Source organism: Astatotilapia calliptera, chromosome 15, assembly GCF_964374335.1.
Source record: "Astatotilapia calliptera chromosome 15, fAstCal68.1, whole genome shotgun sequence".
In the NCBI taxonomy this organism is placed as follows: Eukaryota; Metazoa; Chordata; class Actinopteri; order Cichliformes; family Cichlidae; genus Astatotilapia; species Astatotilapia calliptera.
The window spans coordinates 1,140,545-1,161,149 of record NC_137436.1 but is presented as its reverse complement, the minus strand read 5'-3'; the positions used below and the strand labels follow the sequence as shown (position 1 = coordinate 1,161,149).

Here is a 20,605-nt window from a genome sequence, read left to right as displayed (position 1 = left end):
AGTGGAGCCTCACCTTGACGTAGAGCTGCTGGAACTCCTCCAGGTTGAGCCGGCCGGTGGGACAGTCCTTCAGGAATCCCTTGTACCACTGCTTCAGCTCGTGCTCGTTAAACTCCGTGTTCTTCACCAGATCCTCCATCACTTCAGGGGTCAGCTTGCTGTTCTGTTTCCCCATTTTTCCTGTGACAAGCAAAGCACAAAAAGGGGGAGGGGCACACAGCATCTTTAAATTAATACAGAGCACAGAGAAGAACGTCTCCTTGTGTGAATCTGCAGGAAAAGTCTGGAGAGCGATTCATCGGAAAGCAGAGAAGTCGACAGCAGAGCTGCGTCTAAAAATAAGCTTTGAAACAAATGGAGTGAAATGCTGTTTGCACCTCTTGGACAACAGGGTCAGTTTGTCAGACTCGCTGCCTTTGAGCAGCTGCTTGGCCCACTTTTGTTTACTTTGTTTTTAAAGGAAAACTCAACCACTGAAATCATCAGAGCTTCTGAATTACATTCATTAAAGAAGATTAGCCCAGATTAGCATAAATAAGAAAATCATCCTAGACGACTACAATGTGTGCGGACTACCAGTCTAGGGAAACAACATATAAAATCTTTTTTACGTAGGTGTGTGCCTGTCCTGTCCTTCTTTGAATTATTTTTAAGACCACGTTACATTAAAATCTTGTTCTTCCAGTTAAACCTTTAACCACATTTCCTGTTCTGGCCTTTAGTTCCTCCTAAACAGAGAGAATCTCATCCTAAAATCCTAAAAATGAATCTCTGGCTTTTGGAAAGGGTCCCAATGACATGTTAGGCTCCTAAAGTAGTTAACCCACTGTGACTGTGACCCACTGAAACACTCAAGCATGTTTTGCTTTAAAGTGCCTTAATTTCTCCGTCTGCCCCCCAGCCGCCTCTCCTGCATCGAGCTGCCTGCATCTGCGTGATGCTGATGCTGCCACTTTATGGCCTTGATTAGCGCATTAACCAACTCATAATTATCCTAATGTGAAAAAGATGGTTTCGAGTTTTGGAACATTTCCGCTCGCTCTCCTGAGATGTTTTATTAGATCTCTTCAGCTCAAAAACCAGGGAGCACGTGAGGCAGCAACAGTGTGACGTGTGTCTCTGCGTGAGCACCTTTCTTGGCATGTCGAGGCTTCAATATGTGGAGAAAATCAAAAGAGCTCAAACTTTAGAAAGATGATTGTTTGTATTGGCAGGGTTACACTGTGACTGTGTGGCAGAGGCAGCGCAGGGACTGGTTTAGAAAAGTGTCCCTGTGTTAAAGATCCTCTCACATCTGCCAAACAGCAGCCGCGCACTGTGAGAAGTTATTAAATTAACAAGTTTACAGTTGCCAAGTTTGCTTATTGATCATCTATTGGAGCTGATTTTGTCCCAGTGCACCGCTGCTATACCCTTGTTGCAGATCCAAAAACCTTCTTGGCTGCTAGAAGACAAGTTTATATGGAAGACGCTGACATATCTGCAAGCACTCGCTAACTAGCTGCCAGGTTATACGGTGGAGCTTTTCCACAGCAGTGGCGCCCGCCCCGATGTTTGAAGCCCTGCTGCTCACTCGCTGAACAGAAGAGAGGGCAGCAGCAGAGCAAGACCTTCATTTCATGAAGCAGCACTGTTCACAAAAGCAAAGTCAATAAAGGGCTACGAAAGGTGCTCGGTCGGCCACGAGGAGGTGAAATGAAGCATAACAGCTGTGAGTCAGAGAGATGTCAGCTCCCCAAGCTCAAAGAGTTTTTACATGTGAACCCCCAAATTAAAACAAACACATAAGCAGCGATCTGAAGCGTGCAGTGCTACCTGCAGCCATACGTGACACTGTATCGTAACGGGAAAATATAATAAGGAGAAAAACGCATTTTTATGGTATTTGAAAGTGATAACATTTTGGTTAATATGGTCACAAACATGAAAGAGTTTCAGTCCCATCTAGTTATCAGCAAACTCCATTTCACTCAAACGTCTTCCTAGAAGTTTAAAATAGGTTTGTATTGTTTCACTATGATGAAGAGCAGAGCAGCTCTTTTTTATGAGCCCTGAACCACAGGTCAGGCTATTATAATACATCGTGAAATGATACGGATGGTGTGTGTGTGTGTGTGTGTGTGTGTGTGTGTGTGTGTGTGTGTGTGTGTGTGTGTGTGTGTGTGTGTGTGTGTGTGTGTGTGGACATCTCAGTTGCTTCATCTAATCTATCTGCAGGATTGTTGATGGAGAACTCCAACAGTGGAAAAAGCCACACATCAGATCAGAAAAGTTATTCTTAGCAAATGGGGAAAAATGAAAAGTTCTTCAGTTCATGAAGACCGCATGAAGCAGACTTTTCAACAGCTCAGACACTCCCTGCACCAAAATCTCTCTACGGGAGATAGATATACTTTGTCCTGAAAGCCAATTTCAAAAGGTTTTTCCAGCTCGGCTCAGCGTGACCCGAGTTCACAGGGACGGTTTACCAAACGGAAATTTGAGTTATGCAATGACTAAGTGTGATACCACGTTGTCTGCAAGCTACATGGAAATTTCAACAAATAAATGAACTCATAATGAATGAAAGTGCTGCAGGTGCACTATGACACAGACTGTACTGAAAATATGAAATTTTGATAACAGTGAACAAAAATCCAATTAAATCAGAGAAACAGTGTGACACAGAGCCATTAGCTTCAATACCTGATGGGAGGTGGAGGTGGGAATCCAGCCAAAACTGGGACAAAGATGGAAGCAGAGAGGAACGAAGAGAGAGGAGAATACAGATGGAGAATGTCTGAGCTTTTTCCTAATGCTCAGTAAGAGACTGTAGAAAGACAACGACAGTCACGGTGAGGACGTAATGCGAACTTTTCCCAACTCTGAGGGAAGGACCGGGGATGAAATTGCAGGATGCTGCTTTCGAGCTTGGAATGTCTGCTCATGACCAACCGTTAGCTTCAATGTGACGCACAACAAGTAAACTGCTGCTGTGGACACAGCGTTACACTAACTATGTATTCTGCATGTTTACTGTGTGTATATGATGTTTAACAGCAAGCTGTGAACGAACCCGAATGCACTTACCAAAGTTTCATGTGTCTGTGCACACATAGTGAAATTACTCTACAGTAAATACGCTAATTTAACTTTAACACTGTGGGCTGGCCTGCAAGCCTGAGTAAACTCTGCAACTGTTAGCTAGCTAGCGCTGGTATCAACTTTAATACCAATGTTGTATCCTTCTACTGCTGGCCTAAAACCTTTGTGCTAAGATAACAAGTGCTCATCGTGTAGAGTAATTTACACTTAGCGACTTTCGCGAGTCCAGTACTCCTACGGCACTCAATTTAGTTGTACTAGAGCCTGACTGATTTATCAGCAGGCCAATATTAGCAACAGGCTGTTGTTATAGCTGTTTGCTGATCACTCATCAGTGTCAGAATATATAACGGTCGATAAATGAAAATTAAACAGTAAAGAAGAGAAAGGAGAAACACCCTTCAACCATATTAGGTGTTGACGTTGCACAGTTTGTCCAGCAGGGGGCACTCTGCAACTTCCTCAGTCTGAACGTCACAAATACAACAGTTAGCTATAAACAGTTGGTCAGTTTACCTGAAAATAGTAATTAGTTACTAATTAGTGATTACGTCTCCAAGAAAATAATCCTATTACTTTAATGATTACTTATTTTCAAAACTAATTAGTTACTTTATTCCTTAGTTACTTTTTAAAAACACGATCAGAAGAAAAACAGATCAATCACCTGATATCAGTCAGACTCTAAGCCACACATACCACGAACACATATCCACTCAAACAACTGCCTCGTGAAAGAAAACGAAATGAAGCTGAAATGAGCCAAACTGTTCAAAGAAAAACAAACAAACAGAAAAACTGCTTTTAGAAAATGTACTAAAGATTTTGTTTAATGTTTCCAATTTTACTTTGGATCTGACTTTTCAGGGAGCCAAAAACTCCAGAAAAACCCTGATATCACAGCAGCCCAACAGATGCAACAGATGCAACAGATGCAGTACACTGGACGCATCCCACCACTACTGTGTGCTGCTCACTGAACAAGAACAACGCAGAGGGAGGAGCTGCGGCAGGACTGCTGCGTGTCATCAGTGTGTTCATAATTTGTTTTAATCATCTTCATTCATTCAAACCAACAAATTAACCAGACACTCAGATACATGGATATTATTGGAGCTAATCATTACCTGAGCTTTGGGACATAAAGCTACAGCAGAATAACATCTCACTGATTACACCAGCCATGACCTGTAAATGCAGACGTACTTGGCTTGTAGTTATAACACAGATTATACAACCTGAACACTCAAAAATGTTCAGTTAAAAACAAACCTTGCATCCTTCAAACAGTAGCTTTTGAAGAGCGCAGAAAAGCACGCCTGTGTTACTGTGACCTGCTGGGCATCCTAAATGCTTTCAGCTCATTCTGTAAAGAAGCAGCTGAACAGTTTCCTCATTCATAACTCAGCCTGTCATCCTTCCACTGTGCTGTCAGTGTGAGAATCTACTAAACTGGCTTTCTAAGATTTTTGGCAGCAATTGCAATTATTCAACAGAAGTGAATCAGCTATACAGCTACCGCGCTGCTATATTATGAAATAAGGCTCCTTTGTGAAAATGTTTTTTAATTACAAATGAGAAAAAAGAGAAAAGGAAACATCAGCACATGGCTGATTAAAAAAATTGAAAATAACGACGTTGGCGTATGTACGAGTGCTCAGGCATTTGGCTCATATTGAAGATAATCTACGCTCGGCTCTGTATGATGTCACTGAGAGCAATTATCACTAATAAGGCCGTTCTAAGGAAACAAGCCCCTCCCACCTGCTGTTCAAGCTTTCTGTTTATGAGGCGCATAAATAAATATTCGGAACTGTGAATCATACAAAGCAATTTTTAGTCCAAGAGTAAAAATGTGTAGAAACGAGGGTCCCTTTAAGGTAAGTAGCACAGGCTTGATGTGAAACATTGACTGTAAACGAGCGTTTCCCTGTAACGGGCAGCAGCAGGTTAAAGCTCCTCAGTGTTGCAGTGAAACTGAGGAGCCTGAGTGCAGCAGGAGGCCACCGTGCCCTGGAAGAGATGTGAGCAGAAGACGGTCTCACTTACTGTCAGTGCATATGTGAGTAAGTGACTGTGTGACAGAGAGACAAAGTAAATGCATTTGTATTTATAAAGCACGTGTGCATGTACGAAGGCATTACTTATGTGTTTAGGAGCGCAGGTCTGTCACAGACGCTCGCTGATTGAGAATGAATTGTAGTGCACTTTGCATCCCAAAGATAATGGAGCTCATAAACATTTGAGGAACATCTCAAAGCACCCTGAGCACAGTAAGAGCAAGCAGCAGCATATGCAGCGCTGCGGCAGCGCACGCTACCCGTCAGAACCTCCAGGGACTGAATGCACTTTTGATAAAAGACACAAACATCTTCTGCGCTGTTAATGGTAATTCTCCTCTAAAACATTCAAAACCTGCTTAACAATAGCGTCGCATCACAATGCAAGTGTTGCTCTCACCAGTCATTGAACAAGGGCTGAATCTGCATCTGCAGTGTGCCAGCGTGCTGCTAGGATCCAGCTTTACAGCACACGGTGCTATAGCTGAGCCTTCAGGAGGGGGGGTACGCAAAATTCATGGGCTCAGCTTCATGGTGCGGCTCTTGGGTTTCTGGAAGTAAATGACTGTAATTTTTACTGAAACAGCTGAGACACTTAAATGTTGTGTAACATCAGAAAAAAGGCTGACGGGCTTCAAAGTCAGCAGAAGGATGTTCAGCTTTAACAACACTGGGACAGGAGACGTCCAAGACAAGCTTGGTGCTCACAGTTTAACACGGCTGACCGATGCATATGCTGGTGCAGTGAGACCATTTACAGCATTAACTCCATGTGTAGTTCGAGTTAACACATAGATCTCAGAAATATAATTGATATATTATCATTGCCAACAGCTTTTTAGAATTTTTTCTTCTGGCAAGGCAAACATGTCGACACCTTCTCGGCTGAATAAAAACTGCATGTACACCGAGCGCGCACACACACTGTTACACCCTCAGTTGGACTTATAAATGAATATCGTGTTTTTATAAGAGAATGCAAATATATCCTTTCTCAAGGAGTGAAAATGACAAGTCACACATCGTCTTGATACCTCCCACCCCATCTCGCTTCATATAAAACCTGCACAGCCTTTAGAGTGACGCGTGAGGCAACATGGCACGTGGCACAATTTCAAAACCTATTCAACCTACACATTTTTTAAAAGCGTTTTTTCTGAGACCTTTCATTTATGTCTGCAGCTGATGATTTGAGTGACGTATTTATCGGCTGTATCAAAGCAACCCACATGGTCTGTGTATCTGAAAACATTGCTGTTCCACTGACTGTCATTCTTGCGAGCTGCCTACGAGCCCGGTAACTCCCTGTCACCTTCCCCCTGTTGTTGATGTTTACTGAATTGCAATAAAATGAGAAATGGAATCAAAAGTATCTTTTTACATGAACGTCGCCTCTCGGCTAACAAATGCAATAATGACTAAACTCGTTTCCATTCTTACTTTGTTACACTGTCAACACCAGAGAGAAGGCGCACTGCAAGAAATGGGATGAAGGCAAGGAAAGCAATCAGGGAGGTGACTGGAGACACCCCCCCCAAAGAAATACGCCTGATGACACTTAGTTATATGCACTGTAATGTATTGAGGCGGTTAATCACATCTACAAAGGGCCAAGGGGGGCAGCTAGTGCATCATCAGCCAGTGGTTTGTTTTAGCAAGAGAGTTGAGTGGGGCTGAGTCTGGGACGAGGGGTCACTCTGCAGTGCGATGCAGAGCAGAGCGCCATGCTGACTCCAAACCTGAGTCATAGCCCTTTGTCTCACAGTCCACTGAGGGTTCAACAGATAGTAATTACACATCATGTAATTACACATCAGCACACAGGTATGGTCTGACACAACAGACCTGCCCCAGAGCCAGGCTGTGGGCTGTTACATAACACTATCCCTTTGCCATCATTTGCCAACATGGATGACCTTGAGAGGCGGGCAGAGTCCGGGCTAAGACGAGCAAGGATAGGAGCAAAGCAATCTGAGGCTTTAATTTGGGCAAATATTACAGGAGAGATTAATGTGTGTCTGTAGAGAGGGGGGGGGGGGGGGGGGCAGCAATGATTGGATGGGGCTGGTGGATGTGATGTGGTCATGCAAGATTGATTTGCAAAAGAAAAAAAACAACAACCAGGCGCTTCCCACTGAGGATGATTGGGGTTAAGGACACACACCACACCCCGTCTTCTTCTTGCACGCACACACACACACACACACACACACACACACACACACACACACACACACACACACGCACGCACGCACGCACGCACGCACGCACGCACGCACGCACACACACACACACACACACCTTGCGCAACATCAGCACCAGTGACAAACTACAGCACATCACACCACACGGTGCCATGTCATAGCAGCCCACCCCACGCAAGTCACAAGTACAAATCGTCAAATTTCACACAGTCCCCACTGTTACACAGAACAGCCTCGCTCTCCTCACTTTTGTTGTTAAATCCACAAGCCTTGTGTGTGTGTGTGTGTGTGTGTGTGTGTGTGTGTGTGTGTGTGTGTGTGTGTGTGTGTGTGTGTGTGTGTGTGTGTGTGTGTGTGTGTGTGTGCGTAAGCAGCAAGAGTAAACCCAGGTAAGAAACAACCATGTTTATCTAATGCGATATGATCAGAAGGCTGTACTGATATATATATATATATATGTGTGTGTGTGTGTGTGTCCTTATTAAAATGGACTTCAACCACAATACATCGATACATTAGCCTTATGATACCGAAAGGATGACGCACTGAGTTGCATCATGCTGATATAAATATAAATAAATATAAACTGAGATGATGCCGAGCAGTACAATAATAATTAGATTTTCCTGCATCTGTCAAGATTTTACGCAAAGCCTTCATCCTACCTTGCGAGAGTGTGGAGTCAACGAGTGTGGAGTCCGGTCTGGTGTCTGGAGTGGTCCAAAAGAAAGAAAAGAGAAAGAAAACACCTGCGAGCACGGCAAACAGCAAGAAATGCTCTTCTGTCGAGCTGAAGATTAGCGGTGCCTTTTGGGTTGTTGGATTTATTTAATTTTAGTTTAATGCTGGGGAGAAGTCGGGCTTTTACAGAGAGGAAGCTGTGCAGGTCCGTAGGATGATGCTGCGCAACACAAACTGCTGCTGATGTGCTGAGAGGAGGAGACAGATACTGAGAGAGCGCGCAGTGTGCGTCTGCCTCGCTCCCGCTGCCAGCCTGTGGCTGTGGATCACCGATACAGACAATAAAGGCAGCGAGGAGCAGACAAACACCAGCGTTTGTGTCCCCAATAATATTTTGTGAAGTAATACAAACCTTTCTTTGCCTTCCAGTGTCAGAAATACACATTTCAATGTGTTAAAGAGCAGAGGCTAATATCGATGGTGTTGACTTTATGTTAGCTAAAGCCTTAGTTACGTCATATTAATCAGCCCTGTTAGTTTCGCGCCAAATGTGGGACATCAGTTGGCCAGCGATTGTAAATACAGCAGCCTGGTGAAAAAGCTTTCCTTCAGAAGGTAACAAATGTGGGGCAAAAAACGTAACTCTCAGCATCTAGAGAGTCAGTGTAGCTTACAGTGTAAAACAAAGTCGCAGTCTTTCTTTCATTATTATAGCAATATCACGAACTAAGCTAGTGAGAAGCCAGCTAGCTTCACTTGTAAATATTACCTCTATAAAGCCTAACATACAAAAACCAAGTTACACTATTACAAGTGACTTTAAAGAGTAATTTAGGGATCTCTGAAGAGGCAGGCACTTTGTATGAACTGTTAGTTCTGTTGCAATGGCTAGAAAGTAAAGGCTAAATGAAGGCTAACAGCTAGCAAACCTAAGTCTCTTTTTACCTTTGCTAGCTACAGGACACTACCTTGTTATAGTAGCATGAGTACAGTAATGAAATATTTCATCGTGGCATTCTTTAGTTTTTTGATCGTTGTTCACGACAGTGGTGATTAACATCTACACCTGTTTTCCGTCTTTGGAGAATTTCTTTTGTGGTTGTTTTACTAAGCCAGCTACAAGCTACACCTACAGCAGCTGTCATGAAGCTCCTGGTGCATAGTTTTGTGCTGATGTTAATGGAGCTTTACAGAAAATTGAGTCAGCAGAGCTTTAGTGACCTTGACACACTATACACCTCAGCAGCCCTGCTCCAAGTTTAGCTGGTGTGCCATTTGTGGCTGAGCTGCTGTGGTGTCTAAATGCTTTGAGTTTGGATTAATTCTACTCACAGCTGATTAGAATATCACAAACTGGCTTGTTGCAATGATGATATTCTATTACAGTAGCATACCTGAAATCATTGAGCTCTTTAGGACAATCCATTCTTTAAAAAATGTTTATAAAGGCAGACTGCACGGTTATGTGCTTGGTTTTATACACCTGTTTCAATGGGACTGAAAACACGTGAATTCAAACGTTAAGGGATGTGACCCAATACTCTCCATATAGTGTATATATCATGTAGTAGACCGTTACAGCATTTATGTGTGACAGGATATGCCAGGCACCCTGTTGTCTTGAAATTCTTCCTTCTGTCTTTTGTGTGGGTAATGGCAGCAGTTTGAGATGTTAGGAGCACAAATCATGAAATGAATGCTGACTGACTTCCACTCAGCTGTTTCTGTTTTAGGTTATAGGGTCATGGCTCAGTTGCTGTGGGAGCTGATGTAAAAGATGCTAGTAAAACTCGTTAATATGTTATTTGATCAGTCAAAATATCTTATAAAAAGAGGCTTATCATGCTCATTGTACACAAAGTACTGGTACTGAGGTGTATAGTGTGTAACCGTCAGGTATGGTCAGAAACCACATCAGTACTTGATACTAGAATAACACAATATTATCTTTTGTTTCTTTAAAGGATTGTTGGGGGATTACTTCCATGTGATTGGAGTCATAAGGTGAGATGCTGCACGTGCTGTTGTGTAATGAAATGTGCACTCTTGTACATGATGAAGTAGCTCATTGTTCACCAGCATTGTTATAATGATGCCTTTGTAATCCAGCCTCTGCATCGTGTTTTTTCTTCCTAAAAATGTTATTTGCCAACAGTAAGTTTTGTATTAGCAACATTCTGGACATGATTGCTTATTTGACGAGTAACACTCGGATTTGAGCTGTGTAGCTTCCAGATGCAGAGCTCACACTGTGGTGGGCTTTTTTTTAGGTTTTATAATTCGATGAGAACATGAAAGTCCCACAAGATGATGACATCTCACAAACAGAGAGGGAGCTCACGTCACCACCCTCCCCAAAACGATCCAGACCTGAGTGTAGAGTGATGAATGACCACAGTGGGTTAAGCAAGTTCGACTTTCCAGAGCTTTTGACATTTAGGAAAACTAATCATTTCCCATCATCAGCAAGTACCCTGCAGAAAACCGAAGGCCTGATTAGCACATTTGAATGTTTGGAAGATGAGAAATCTCAGGAGCGACCACAAGACACTAAGTCTGACGTCAGTCCTAATACTGAGGTGACTTCATACAATAAGAGTACACACGTGGAATCATCTAAAGTGTGTTTTATTCCCACTGAGAGCTACCTACTCCTGGGGAAAGAGGAGCAGCTTCCAGTTACTGAAACAGACAAACTCAGCTTTTACCAGTCAGATGATACAGATGGTTCATTAGGAGAGTCTGCCACCATAGCCAGTACTAACACATCCAGTCATTCTGATGGCAGGCTACCAGGGACATCCATTAAAGATCAAACCCCTGGTGGTTGCAGTCCTTCCACTGGAAATGAAAAATATGGGAGACAGGTACAAAAAAATGTCAATGAAATGCAGACGAGAAATGAAGAGGTCAGATGTCAGCCTAATTGTACTAATAAAGAGTCAGTCTGTGACGTAGGTTACTGTAGCACAAGGAGCCAATTTGCTGAAGTTGTAGAGACGACTCAGAAGAGGACTGAACCTGAGTTTAATGAGTATATTGTTTTCACTAAGGAAGAGAGTGAGAGTAAGAGATCTTCCAGTGATTATGCAGATTCTAAACCACTCTGTTCAGACCCTGTAGAAGAGCCCTCTGGGAACTTGGTAGAAGCTGGGAAAAAGGAAAAAAATGATTCAGGATTACAGTTCTGTGAGAAGGAAAATGTTTCTGTCTGTGATGGGAAAACAGAAGGCCAAGTTAATAAGAAAGCCCTCATCCTTTTTGCTGCTGTATGCAGTGAAGGATCAATTCTTTCTCATGATGTGATGTTAGAAAGAAATCCTGCAAATGAGAGCCCGAATCTCGATGTTGATGACCTCTGTGGGGAAAAAAGAGCGGATGGTGCTTGCAAGATAATAGCCAAAGCTCAGAGTGAAACAGCTGATCACACAACAGTGACTACGTTGCCGGCTAGAATCAGTCAAGAGCCGGCTGAAGGAGATAATGATGAAGGCCCTTTCCATGTAATTGACCCTGCGATCTGTAGTGAAACTGACAGGGAAGCTGAAGAAAACTGCTGTAACTCAGCAAGCGCCGCAGGTCCCAAATTATCTCCATCAGTAGAAGTCGACAAGATGGAAATGCCTCTTCCACTCCATTCCCACATGAGGACATCAGAAAAGGTTTCATGTCCCGACCGGACAGAGTGCTTTAATAATGAAAGCAGGACATGGCATCAGGAAGGTGCAAACGATGACTTCTGTCAGGCAGGACTACAGTCTTCTTCCGTCACCACCAATGAAACGCACAAGACTTTCACTGAATGTGACTGTCAATGGAAATCCAGGTTCAGCAGGAGCCCTACAAAGCCTCTCCCTCCTGGGGATCATGCAATACAAGGAAGCCACGGTTCCATGGGACACGAGTTCAAAGAGCAGAGTCGCTCCAGCTGTTTTTCTGTCAGGCTTGACCCCCTGGAGACGTCGGAAGTCGAACATTCACAGAGAGAAATTGACAGCGTGGACATGACAGCTGTGATAAAAGAAAGCAAAGAAATCTGTTTTGTGAAAGAATTGGAGATGAATGACTATATGAACCCGAAGAGGACAGTGGAGTTGGAGGAAAAACCGCTACTGCAGAATGGACAGCACAAGGATAACACAACTGAACTACTTACTTGTGATTGCAAGGCAGAATGCAGCGAGGGTGAAGCACATGAATGGGACAGTGAATTAAAGCTCACTGAAACTGAACAAAGAAGCAAGCTCGAGCGTTTGTCTGACCAACCATTCAGTGCTGATATTTCCATGACAGAAGTTGGAGACGAAATGAAAACTGATGGGCCTGAAAACTCAGCAACACTGGTGCAATCTGAGGATTATGTTCAGCAGCAAAATGACCACAAAGCAGACGTGACTCAACTGTCATCTGGTGATGGCGCTGATGAATGGACAGAGTGGAGCACATTGCCCTTGGGAAGCGAAGATGGACAAGAACACAAGCTTAGTTGTGTCTCTGATTGCCAAGACAAAGCTGAAAATAAAGCTGACTTTTCAGCCTTCAGTTTGCCTTCAACAAGCGATGCAGTCGTACCGTGTCAGGGCAATTTAAGCCATTCACAGAAGGCTCACAGTAATCCCACTTCCATAAACTGCATTGACAGATTTTCCCCATTGCCATCTGCTCTCTGTAACCTAGTGCCGGAGGGGTTTGACACTTTCGAAAAGATCCAACTCTCACTAGATGATGATGACGCCACTGGAGTGGGCAACATCCCTGTCCTCGTCAGCTCGCCTGGGCAGCTGCTATACCACTTTATGTCAGTGGCAGAAAGCAACATGCGTGAGAGGATACCAGAAGAGGAGGAGTGTATCACTGAGAACATGGCAAACAGGCTTCTTAGCAGCGATTCTGCCTGTAATGAACTCCCAAACTTCATCTTAGGAGCAGATGCCATTGCTCTCGAATGGCCCGAGCGAGAGCCTAACTGTGAATCGGTCCGTGATTCCTCTGAGCGCATTCAGGGTGAATTAAACCCAGAGTTAATGTCCCCTACTGTTTCCGCTGAGAGTGACAGCCCTGCCTCTGGTGTGAACAGCTGTGCTGAGTTTGAAATAAAAAACCAGTTCGACTCGGTCTTGAAAGAGCTGAATTTGTTTTTTGAGATCAGTAGAAATGACTTTGAAAGCGACTGCAAAGCAAACTTCATCTCGCCTGAGCAGTGCACTGACAGAACTAAAGTCTTGGAAGGCAGCGCTTCAGAACGGACAGAGTGTCTCACCAGTCCAGACGTGGGACGCCACAGAGGCGCTGCATCAGGTAGTTATACGTAGGATAGAGCAAACACAGTAATACTGACAGCGCCCGTGAGATACAGCAGTAAGCACCCCAGGCATTTCCATTGACTGTTCAAATAAGATACTTCAGCTGCACAGTTTAAACTAGGGTTGTTAAAAATACTAATACTTAAGCTCTAATCGATACTTAAAATTCTATTTAAGTGTATGCATTAATTTGCAACTGCATCAATACCAGCAGTGCTGTCTTCACCTCCTCCAGTTGACCTAACTTCACCCAGACAGGCACACGGCACTTCCTGTTACTGACTTTCAAAACACTGAAAAACACTTTGTGAAGTATTAAAGAGGTCAGTAAAGTTCCTGTTACTACAACGTTAACCTTACGAGTGCATACTTTAATGTCACCCACTGAACTGTTAGCAGTTAAATAACCACATTAGTCATCTCATGTTATTAAAGGACCACCTCACAGCTGTGGTCAATAATAAGAGCCTCTTAGTTGTTTTTCAAGTGACGAGTAGTTTCCTGGGTATCGGTATTACGTTTGAAGTTCTAGTACTGTGACAGCCCTCATGTACACTGTCCTTATTTAGATGTCCAAATCCAAGCTAGCATGCTCAGACGAATAAATCATCAATGAATAGTTTGCAGAAATACACGTATTTGTTTCTCATGACTAACAGAGATGATTAGACTCTGTGGTCAGACTATGACATGATAGCATTCATTATTGTACCTTAGTTTTTATGTAATGTTACAAAAAGATGTAAAAGCAACCAAAAAAAAACCCCAAAGCGAAATAAAATCCAAAACAATTTGTTAAACTTGGTTCATGATATAAGTGCAAGAACCTGAAAAATTGATAAAAGACAAGCAAATTTTATTTTTACTCCATTTAAGTTAAATCATCCCAGCTGTTATATCAAAAACTAAAAACTAATATCTTTTACGTTTGGGTCAGATTGACCCCAGGAATCAAAAGCTTCCAAAGATGTCTGTCATATAATTTAAGCAAATAAAGCAAATTAAATTATATTTTTAAATTAGCTGGTACTTGATATGCAAAATAGTTAACATTATCAAAAATAATAAGTAGAACTGACTCACATGGAATTAAAAGTTTGATGAACTTCAGCTGTTTCAGTCCAGCGTCTGAAAAATGAAGCAAGGGTTCTCAGTCATCCTTCCTAAAGTTACTTTCAACAGATAAAGGTGACAGTGGTCAAGAGGCTTCCTAACAGTGCTTTATAAACCAATGGATGACTTTCATCATGTATATACTGTCCATAATCCACTGTATATAACTATATATTGGTTCAATTAGGAGCTCAACTGATTCTTCTTGGATATCCTGATAATTCTGCCAGTTTGTTCTGATTTTGACTGCTCAGTGGAAAAATATATTGTTTTCTGTTTATTGTTTTCAAATTTTTAGATGATGTTGCCGAGGACCACAGCCTGGACATGTGTGAAGGTGATCCGGTGGTTTCTCGGACTGCTGTCAGTAGTGACAGAGAGCAGGAAGTGCCTCTTAGCGGACACCTGTGCCGGGAAGCTCCTGTTGCAGAGAAACACAGAGGTTCACAGCTGATTTAATTCAATATTTCTGGCCTCTGTTAAAAAGAAATACACAACAAAGATGAATATATTTATGAAGAAAAGGAGCAACAAAGTGTCTCTGTGATTAACATAAATAACATGGTTGAAAACGTCAGAAGGAAAAATGACAGGCTTGAAAAAAACATTTCATGAGAGTTGTTTAATTAGAGTTAAGTGCTCTTTTATTCCATTGTTTTCAGTTAACAGTGTTTTTACAGAGCAGCGGGTGATTAAAAGGTCAGCTGGGTTAATTCACTGTGGAAATATAATTACTTTTATTGATTTGTCATTTCAACCTGACACAGCGTACTCTCATTAATGTTCCCTCCCCTTCCACAATATGCTGCGGTGGAACGATAACACGCTCCACGAATGCAGAAACATGGGCTGAAGGGTAAACAGAGCAGCAAATACAGTAGGACAGAATTAGCGAGTGCTTCTTCTCTGCCTGTCAATATGCTGCTTTCAGAGCCCCGGGAGATGGAGCACAAACAGGAAGTGTGGTCTCCATCCTTTATGTGTTTGACTCTTATGGAACAACTGAGCCACAGTGAGTTATATGTAAAGGCTGAGCTTATACTTAAAAACAGCTCATGGATAAAACACTTGGGATGGGATTCATATTTTTTCCAGGATTTAAAGAGGGGCCAGAGGGGAATAGTGTAGCTCATTCAGTAATATTTTAGACTAATCGCTTTGTCAAAAATAGACATTTGAACAGAATGGGTTTGTACTGCATTTATAACCCCAAGTGTGCCTCTGAGTGTTTAAACAGGAGAGGAATCTTACCACCTGCCTTTCTGGAGATGCAATGTTTTCTCGTTTTCTGTATGCAGGACTAGGGCTGTTCGATATAACGATATAAAAACATCTATCGTTTCATTTTACGCTATCGTTTGTTTCGTGGTGTCACAAAAACTGTTTACGGCAATATTTTTACATGGTTCTGATGGTCATTGTAGTGGCTGTATTCATTTCTTAAAGTTCTCTCTTTCTCTTATATTTAATAGAACCGCACTACGGACGGACAAGCGCCTGTTTTTATGCGTTGTTGTTAGCAACAGCGACGGTAACGCCTTCGCATGTCTGCTTGTTTATGTTCCACATAAACCTTTCACAATAAAGCTCAAGATCCTGTTGAGACTTTTCAAAATAAACTGAATCACGTGAAAGATGCAGAGTATTTACGGATGAGAAGTAAAAAAAGAGCCGTCAGGTGCTAAAAAATAAAGCTTAGACTCAAACGTTAGAGCAGGCTTTTCCCCGCAGCACGCCGTGTAATAAATACTCACAAAGAAAACGGCGGCCGTTACAACTTATGTCTAAAAATGTATTTTCATGCATCGTTAAAACACTCGACTCCGGGTAAAGGACGCGCAGCTGGAAACACTTCACGCAAGTCGAGCTGCCCGAGATTCACAGAATTTACAGAAAAATGTTACATTTTTGTGATTTATATCGTTACCGGGACGATAGATGTCTGATATCGGGACCTGAGATTTTGGTCATATCGCACAGCCCTATGCAGGACAGAATAAGTCTAATAGCAGCGCTACTCTGTCATGTTAATCTTTTCAGCGTTAGTATATGAAATGTGTGGCTCTTATTTTTGCTGTGTATAATACTGCAAACACGCACACAGTGTCATCTCAGGTTGATGATTGTGGCCAACATTGGCAGCACTTGGGGAAGCAGCCTGTTTTCTTGCATTTTAATGTCCACATGCAGCTGCACAATGTGGTTATGTTGTGTAGTTATATGCCAATTTACTTTAACACATGCAGCTGTCACATGTCTTACATTTCACCTAATTTGTTTAATTCAAAGACAGAGTGGCACAGCTAATGTAGGATAGCCAGGTAGTAACACCTACAGGTAAATGTCTTTGCATGTTAATCAAATACTATCTGTTTTACTGATTAGTATTTCTGGTGCCAGCTAACGCAGGCAGAGAACATTAAATGTCTTGTTGACTCGTCACACACACACACCTCTCTGGAGCCATAGAGAAACAGGAAGGTGCAGGAATAGCTGGTTAGGAGTGATTGAACTTTTAAAAATATAGAGAGCAGAATGTTTAGTAGGAAATGGACTGCATATAGTGTCACGCTCTGAGACAGAAGACACATGAGTCACCAAGGATGTGTTTATGGTGTGTGTTGTGTGCAGGAGCCCCTGAGCAGCCCAGGAGACTAGAGCCGCTGAAAACATGTGCACGGCCGATCCGGGTTGGACTTTCAAAGAGAGCCAAGACCAAACACCTGCACCGGCCCCGCCCCTATAAGTGAGCGTTGGACATGCAATCAAGGGTGAGGTGTGCGAGTGTAAACAACCTCGTGTGAAGCTTTGTGATGCAGTGTTCACGACCTCGAGGGTTATTATCGGATTTACAGCGTTCCTGTTATCTTTTCCTGAGTTGTTGAGGTTTCCGTACATTTTAGTTCCCCCGTTATCCAAAGATGTTTGGGTCCATAAAATATCCTGACAAGGATCCGTTCTTAGTATTTCTCCACATTGTCTAAGCCGGAAAAATATTCAGGTTTTTAATGGCAAAACATTTAGATCTTTATGTATTTATTAACTTATTGATATACTGTATTTATCTGCTTCTTTCTAGCTGTATGGGTGTGGTGTGTTATCTTTGCATTCTGCTGTTACTGTTGTCCTGTTAGCTGGAGTTCAGTACTGAAACTGCTTTATTTATTCAAATATGTTTCTGATGTCCACACTATGCGTGGCTGTATCTGTTGGAAAACTCTGATCTCTTGTGCAGTTTTCCTTGTTTTAATGTTATTCCATCATTAGTGGCAGTTTCCTGCAGTGTTATTAAAAACTTGATCAGATTGTTGCTTTTTCTTGCGTTACATTCTTTACGTTTACTTTTTCTCAGCAGCTGGGCGACTGTAGCGTCCTCAAGCAGCTTTCAGACAAACTACTGAAGCACAAAATACCAGCAAATATTAATGAAATGAATACAAATTTACTCCACTCGTGTATTTAAAACCTTCTAGTCTTAAAACAATGTAAGCTCCTCTTTCAGAACTGAGCTGAGCTGATCTGAACTCTGAGTCAGCAGTGGTTATGCTGGCTGCAGGCAGTGGAAGGGACACCTCAGTTTAAGTTCTAGCAACAGTATCAGAAGTGCTTTTAAGGTTCGCTTACATTCACAGCTCCTCGTTTGTAAAGTGAATGGGACTGTTTTTATTCTCAATTCAGACATTTTATTAAAATTGGAGGAGTTTGCTCCACATTGGGGATTTGTATCATAGCATTGCCATTATTATGTCAGAATTTTATACATATTACAAGTTCTTTTTAAACAGGAGACACATGAAAAAGTACAAGTCACATGACACATTTTGTTTCGTAATCAGGACATTTCTCTTCAAATTGGCTCCATTTGGTCCTTTTATTAACTGGTGTCCCCCAGTTTGAGCAGTGTTGTATTCACGCCTGTTTTTCGAGATTTTGGAACGAGATTTTTTATTTAATGTTTTCATCACATCTCAGAATCGAAACGGTGGAACTTTTCTTTGTCTCAGTGAGCAAGGTGCCTCAGCTGGCAGACGGGCAAGTACAAATCAAAGAGAAACAATGCCACGGCATGGCTTTCCAAAAATAATTGGATTCAGACGCTAAACATTCAATCTGCCTTTTTAATCAGGCCCAGTCTGTGAAGGCTGTGGGTGTAGAATTAGATTTCTCTCCTTTTGGGTTTGTTGGTAATGATTTTGTCAGTGCTAGTTGTGTCTGCGCCATGTTTGCCCAGTTTGCTGATTTGTTGCCGCTCCTTTCTTCGTGTGGATATTTCCCCTCTCGGAGACATTTTCAGCTCACTTTCTTTTTAATGACAGATTTTTTTTATGACTCCTACAAACTGCTAATTTCTTAATACATTATTCATTTATCAATAGCGATTATTCTAATAGCTTAATGTTCCATCATTGTGTTTAATGATACCATATTTCCATCTCCAACTGCTGCTATTTCATCTTTAATCATTTCTTATTGATTACACACCAGCCTGTAATCGTCATGTTTTAGTAACACTTAACTAGACGTGCAGTCGCGTGTGTTAGCAACTGTTACATAATGGTCACATTTCTGAATAAAGGAATGATGAGCCTTTTTTGCACATAATGGGGATGAGAAGTTCATTCCAGACAGTTTTCCAGTTGATGAACTATACTTACCATACATAGAAACAGAAGTGCACGAACTCTTACACTGCTCTCAGTGTGTAGATCTCAGGAACTCTTTTTGCAGATTGGGTGCTTTGACAGGAAGTTGTCTGAGCGACCCGCTGCGATGACTCCTTGTGAATAAGTAGCTTTATTAACTTTATTAAGATGATTTTATTATTTATTAAGAAATGAAACACATTCACACTTTGTAAAACACATTTGGCAAAGTGATGCACTTGTGATGCATAATGGTATCCAGTAAGAATACTGGTCAGCCTTAGCTTGTTATCTGTGGTCACCAACGGTTCCAGTAACTGTGTCTCTGTTCTCAGATCTTTACAAATGTTTCTGTGCTGTTCTTGTGGGGAGAGATTGAGATACAAAGTCTAGAACGACTTTTGCCTGCTATATATTTTGTGTACGTGTTTGTAAAATTGCACAAGAACTTGATTTTAAATGTCCTTTAAATTGCTGAAATACGCAGTAGTGGTGCTATATCTGCTGGCTGTGTCAGAGTTTCTGCGAAAGCAGTTTGAAAATTTGATTCTGCATTTGCTGCTTTTTTAAAAGAGTAATCACTAATCACATGGTAATGAGGACATGGATTAAAATGAAAATAATGAGGGTAAAATGACTTAATGTGCTTCAAATACTAGCTTTTTATGTGTATGTAGAATTCATTTAAACAAATAAAGCCTAGCAGGCAGAGAGCAGTCCACACAGATTAAGATCATATGGAGATGTGACACATGTAAACTTTGAATGCAGGTATTTTCAGTCTCATTGTCACATGTGCATAAAGTCCTATGTCTGCTTTTACAGCTGTAGAAGAACAGGTTGTTCCAAAGAGCTGACAGAGTCTGCATGATACTGTAATAGGATGATGCTGTTGCGATAAATCGGTTTGTGAGGTTCTCTCTCCTCGCTATCCGAGCTGGCATTAACATTAGTATAAAAACTTAACCAAGGTAAGTAGCATGGATTTCCATGGCCATCCAGGTTCTGTAGTTGTAATCTATATGTAGCCTGGTACTTTTGTCCAAATAATATAAAATGCCTCCACACTCAAGTGTTAGTTTGACAACCAAGTACAGTTACAGTTGGCTAATCAATTAACCATCTGTCTTCCACGTATTCTAAGCATAGGTTAATTGATCTAAATTGCCCACAGGTGTGAATGTGAGTGCGGTTGGTTGTCTGTCCCTGTGTGTTAGCCCTGCGACAGACTGGCGACCTGTCCAGGGTGTACCCCGCCTCTCGCCCTAAGACAGCTGGGATAGGCTCCAGCGCCCCCCGCAACCCTGAAAAGGAGAAGCAGAAGCGAATGGATGGATGGATGTTATTCTAAGCAGGACTATATGGAATACTAGTTTTTCCCACCACCTGTAAATATCCCCAGTCAGTAGCTCTGTAATGAAGAGGTCTCCCTTACATATGTATTTTCATTGTGGTAACTGGTACAGCACTTACATTATATATACATATGTACATATCTATCTCTCCCTCTCTCTATA

At 42.0% G+C, this 20,605-nt stretch overlaps 2 protein-coding genes across 3 annotated transcripts in view; one reads left to right on the top strand and one right to left on the bottom strand.

The window, feature by feature from the left end:
• Positions 1-8,339, bottom strand: part of vsnl1a (visinin-like 1a) — a 35,880-nt gene extending 27,541 nt beyond the window's left edge. The window contains exons 1-2 of the mRNA XM_026143315.2: positions 8,014-8,339; positions 14-180 (exon numbers count right to left, since the gene is read on the bottom strand). Coding sequence (XP_025999100.1) covers positions 14-175 — 162 coding nt within the window. The 5' untranslated portion in view covers positions 176-180; positions 8,014-8,339. The remainder of the gene's footprint in view (positions 1-13; positions 181-8,013) is intronic.
• On the top strand, positions 8,297-17,750 carry LOC113007011 (uncharacterized). 2 transcript variants are annotated; one of them, XM_026143314.2, is made up of 5 exons: positions 8,297-8,430; positions 9,994-10,033; positions 10,300-13,327; positions 14,744-14,887; positions 17,077-17,750. In XM_026143314.2, the coding sequence occupies exons 3-5, from the start codon at positions 10,321-10,323 to the stop codon at positions 17,193-17,195; spliced, it is 3,270 nt and encodes a 1,089-aa protein (XP_025999099.2). In that variant the 5' UTR covers positions 8,297-8,430; positions 9,994-10,033; positions 10,300-10,320; the 3' UTR covers positions 17,196-17,750. The 2 variants fall into 2 exon arrangements, with proteins under 2 accessions (XP_025999099.2, XP_025999097.2); XM_026143312.2 differs by lacking the exon at positions 8,297-8,430 and adding an exon at positions 8,468-8,644.
• Positions 17,751-20,605: the final 2,855 nt, after the last annotated feature.

What these genes read in the sequence shown, in the direction of transcription:
- LOC113007011 (XM_026143314.2), top strand. Translation starts at nt 10,321, where the DNA reads ATGAAAGTCCCACAAGATGATGACATCTCACAAACAGAGAGGGAGCTC. An exon ending in CCACAGAGGCGCTGCATCAG is followed by an intron (nt 13,328 to 14,743) that starts GTAGTTATACGT and finishes TCAAATTTTTAG; the next exon opens with ATGATGTTGCCGAGGACCAC. An exon ending in TGTTGCAGAGAAACACAGAG is followed by an intron (nt 14,888 to 17,076) that starts GTTCACAGCTGA and finishes TGTTGTGTGCAG; the next exon opens with GAGCCCCTGAGCAGCCCAGG.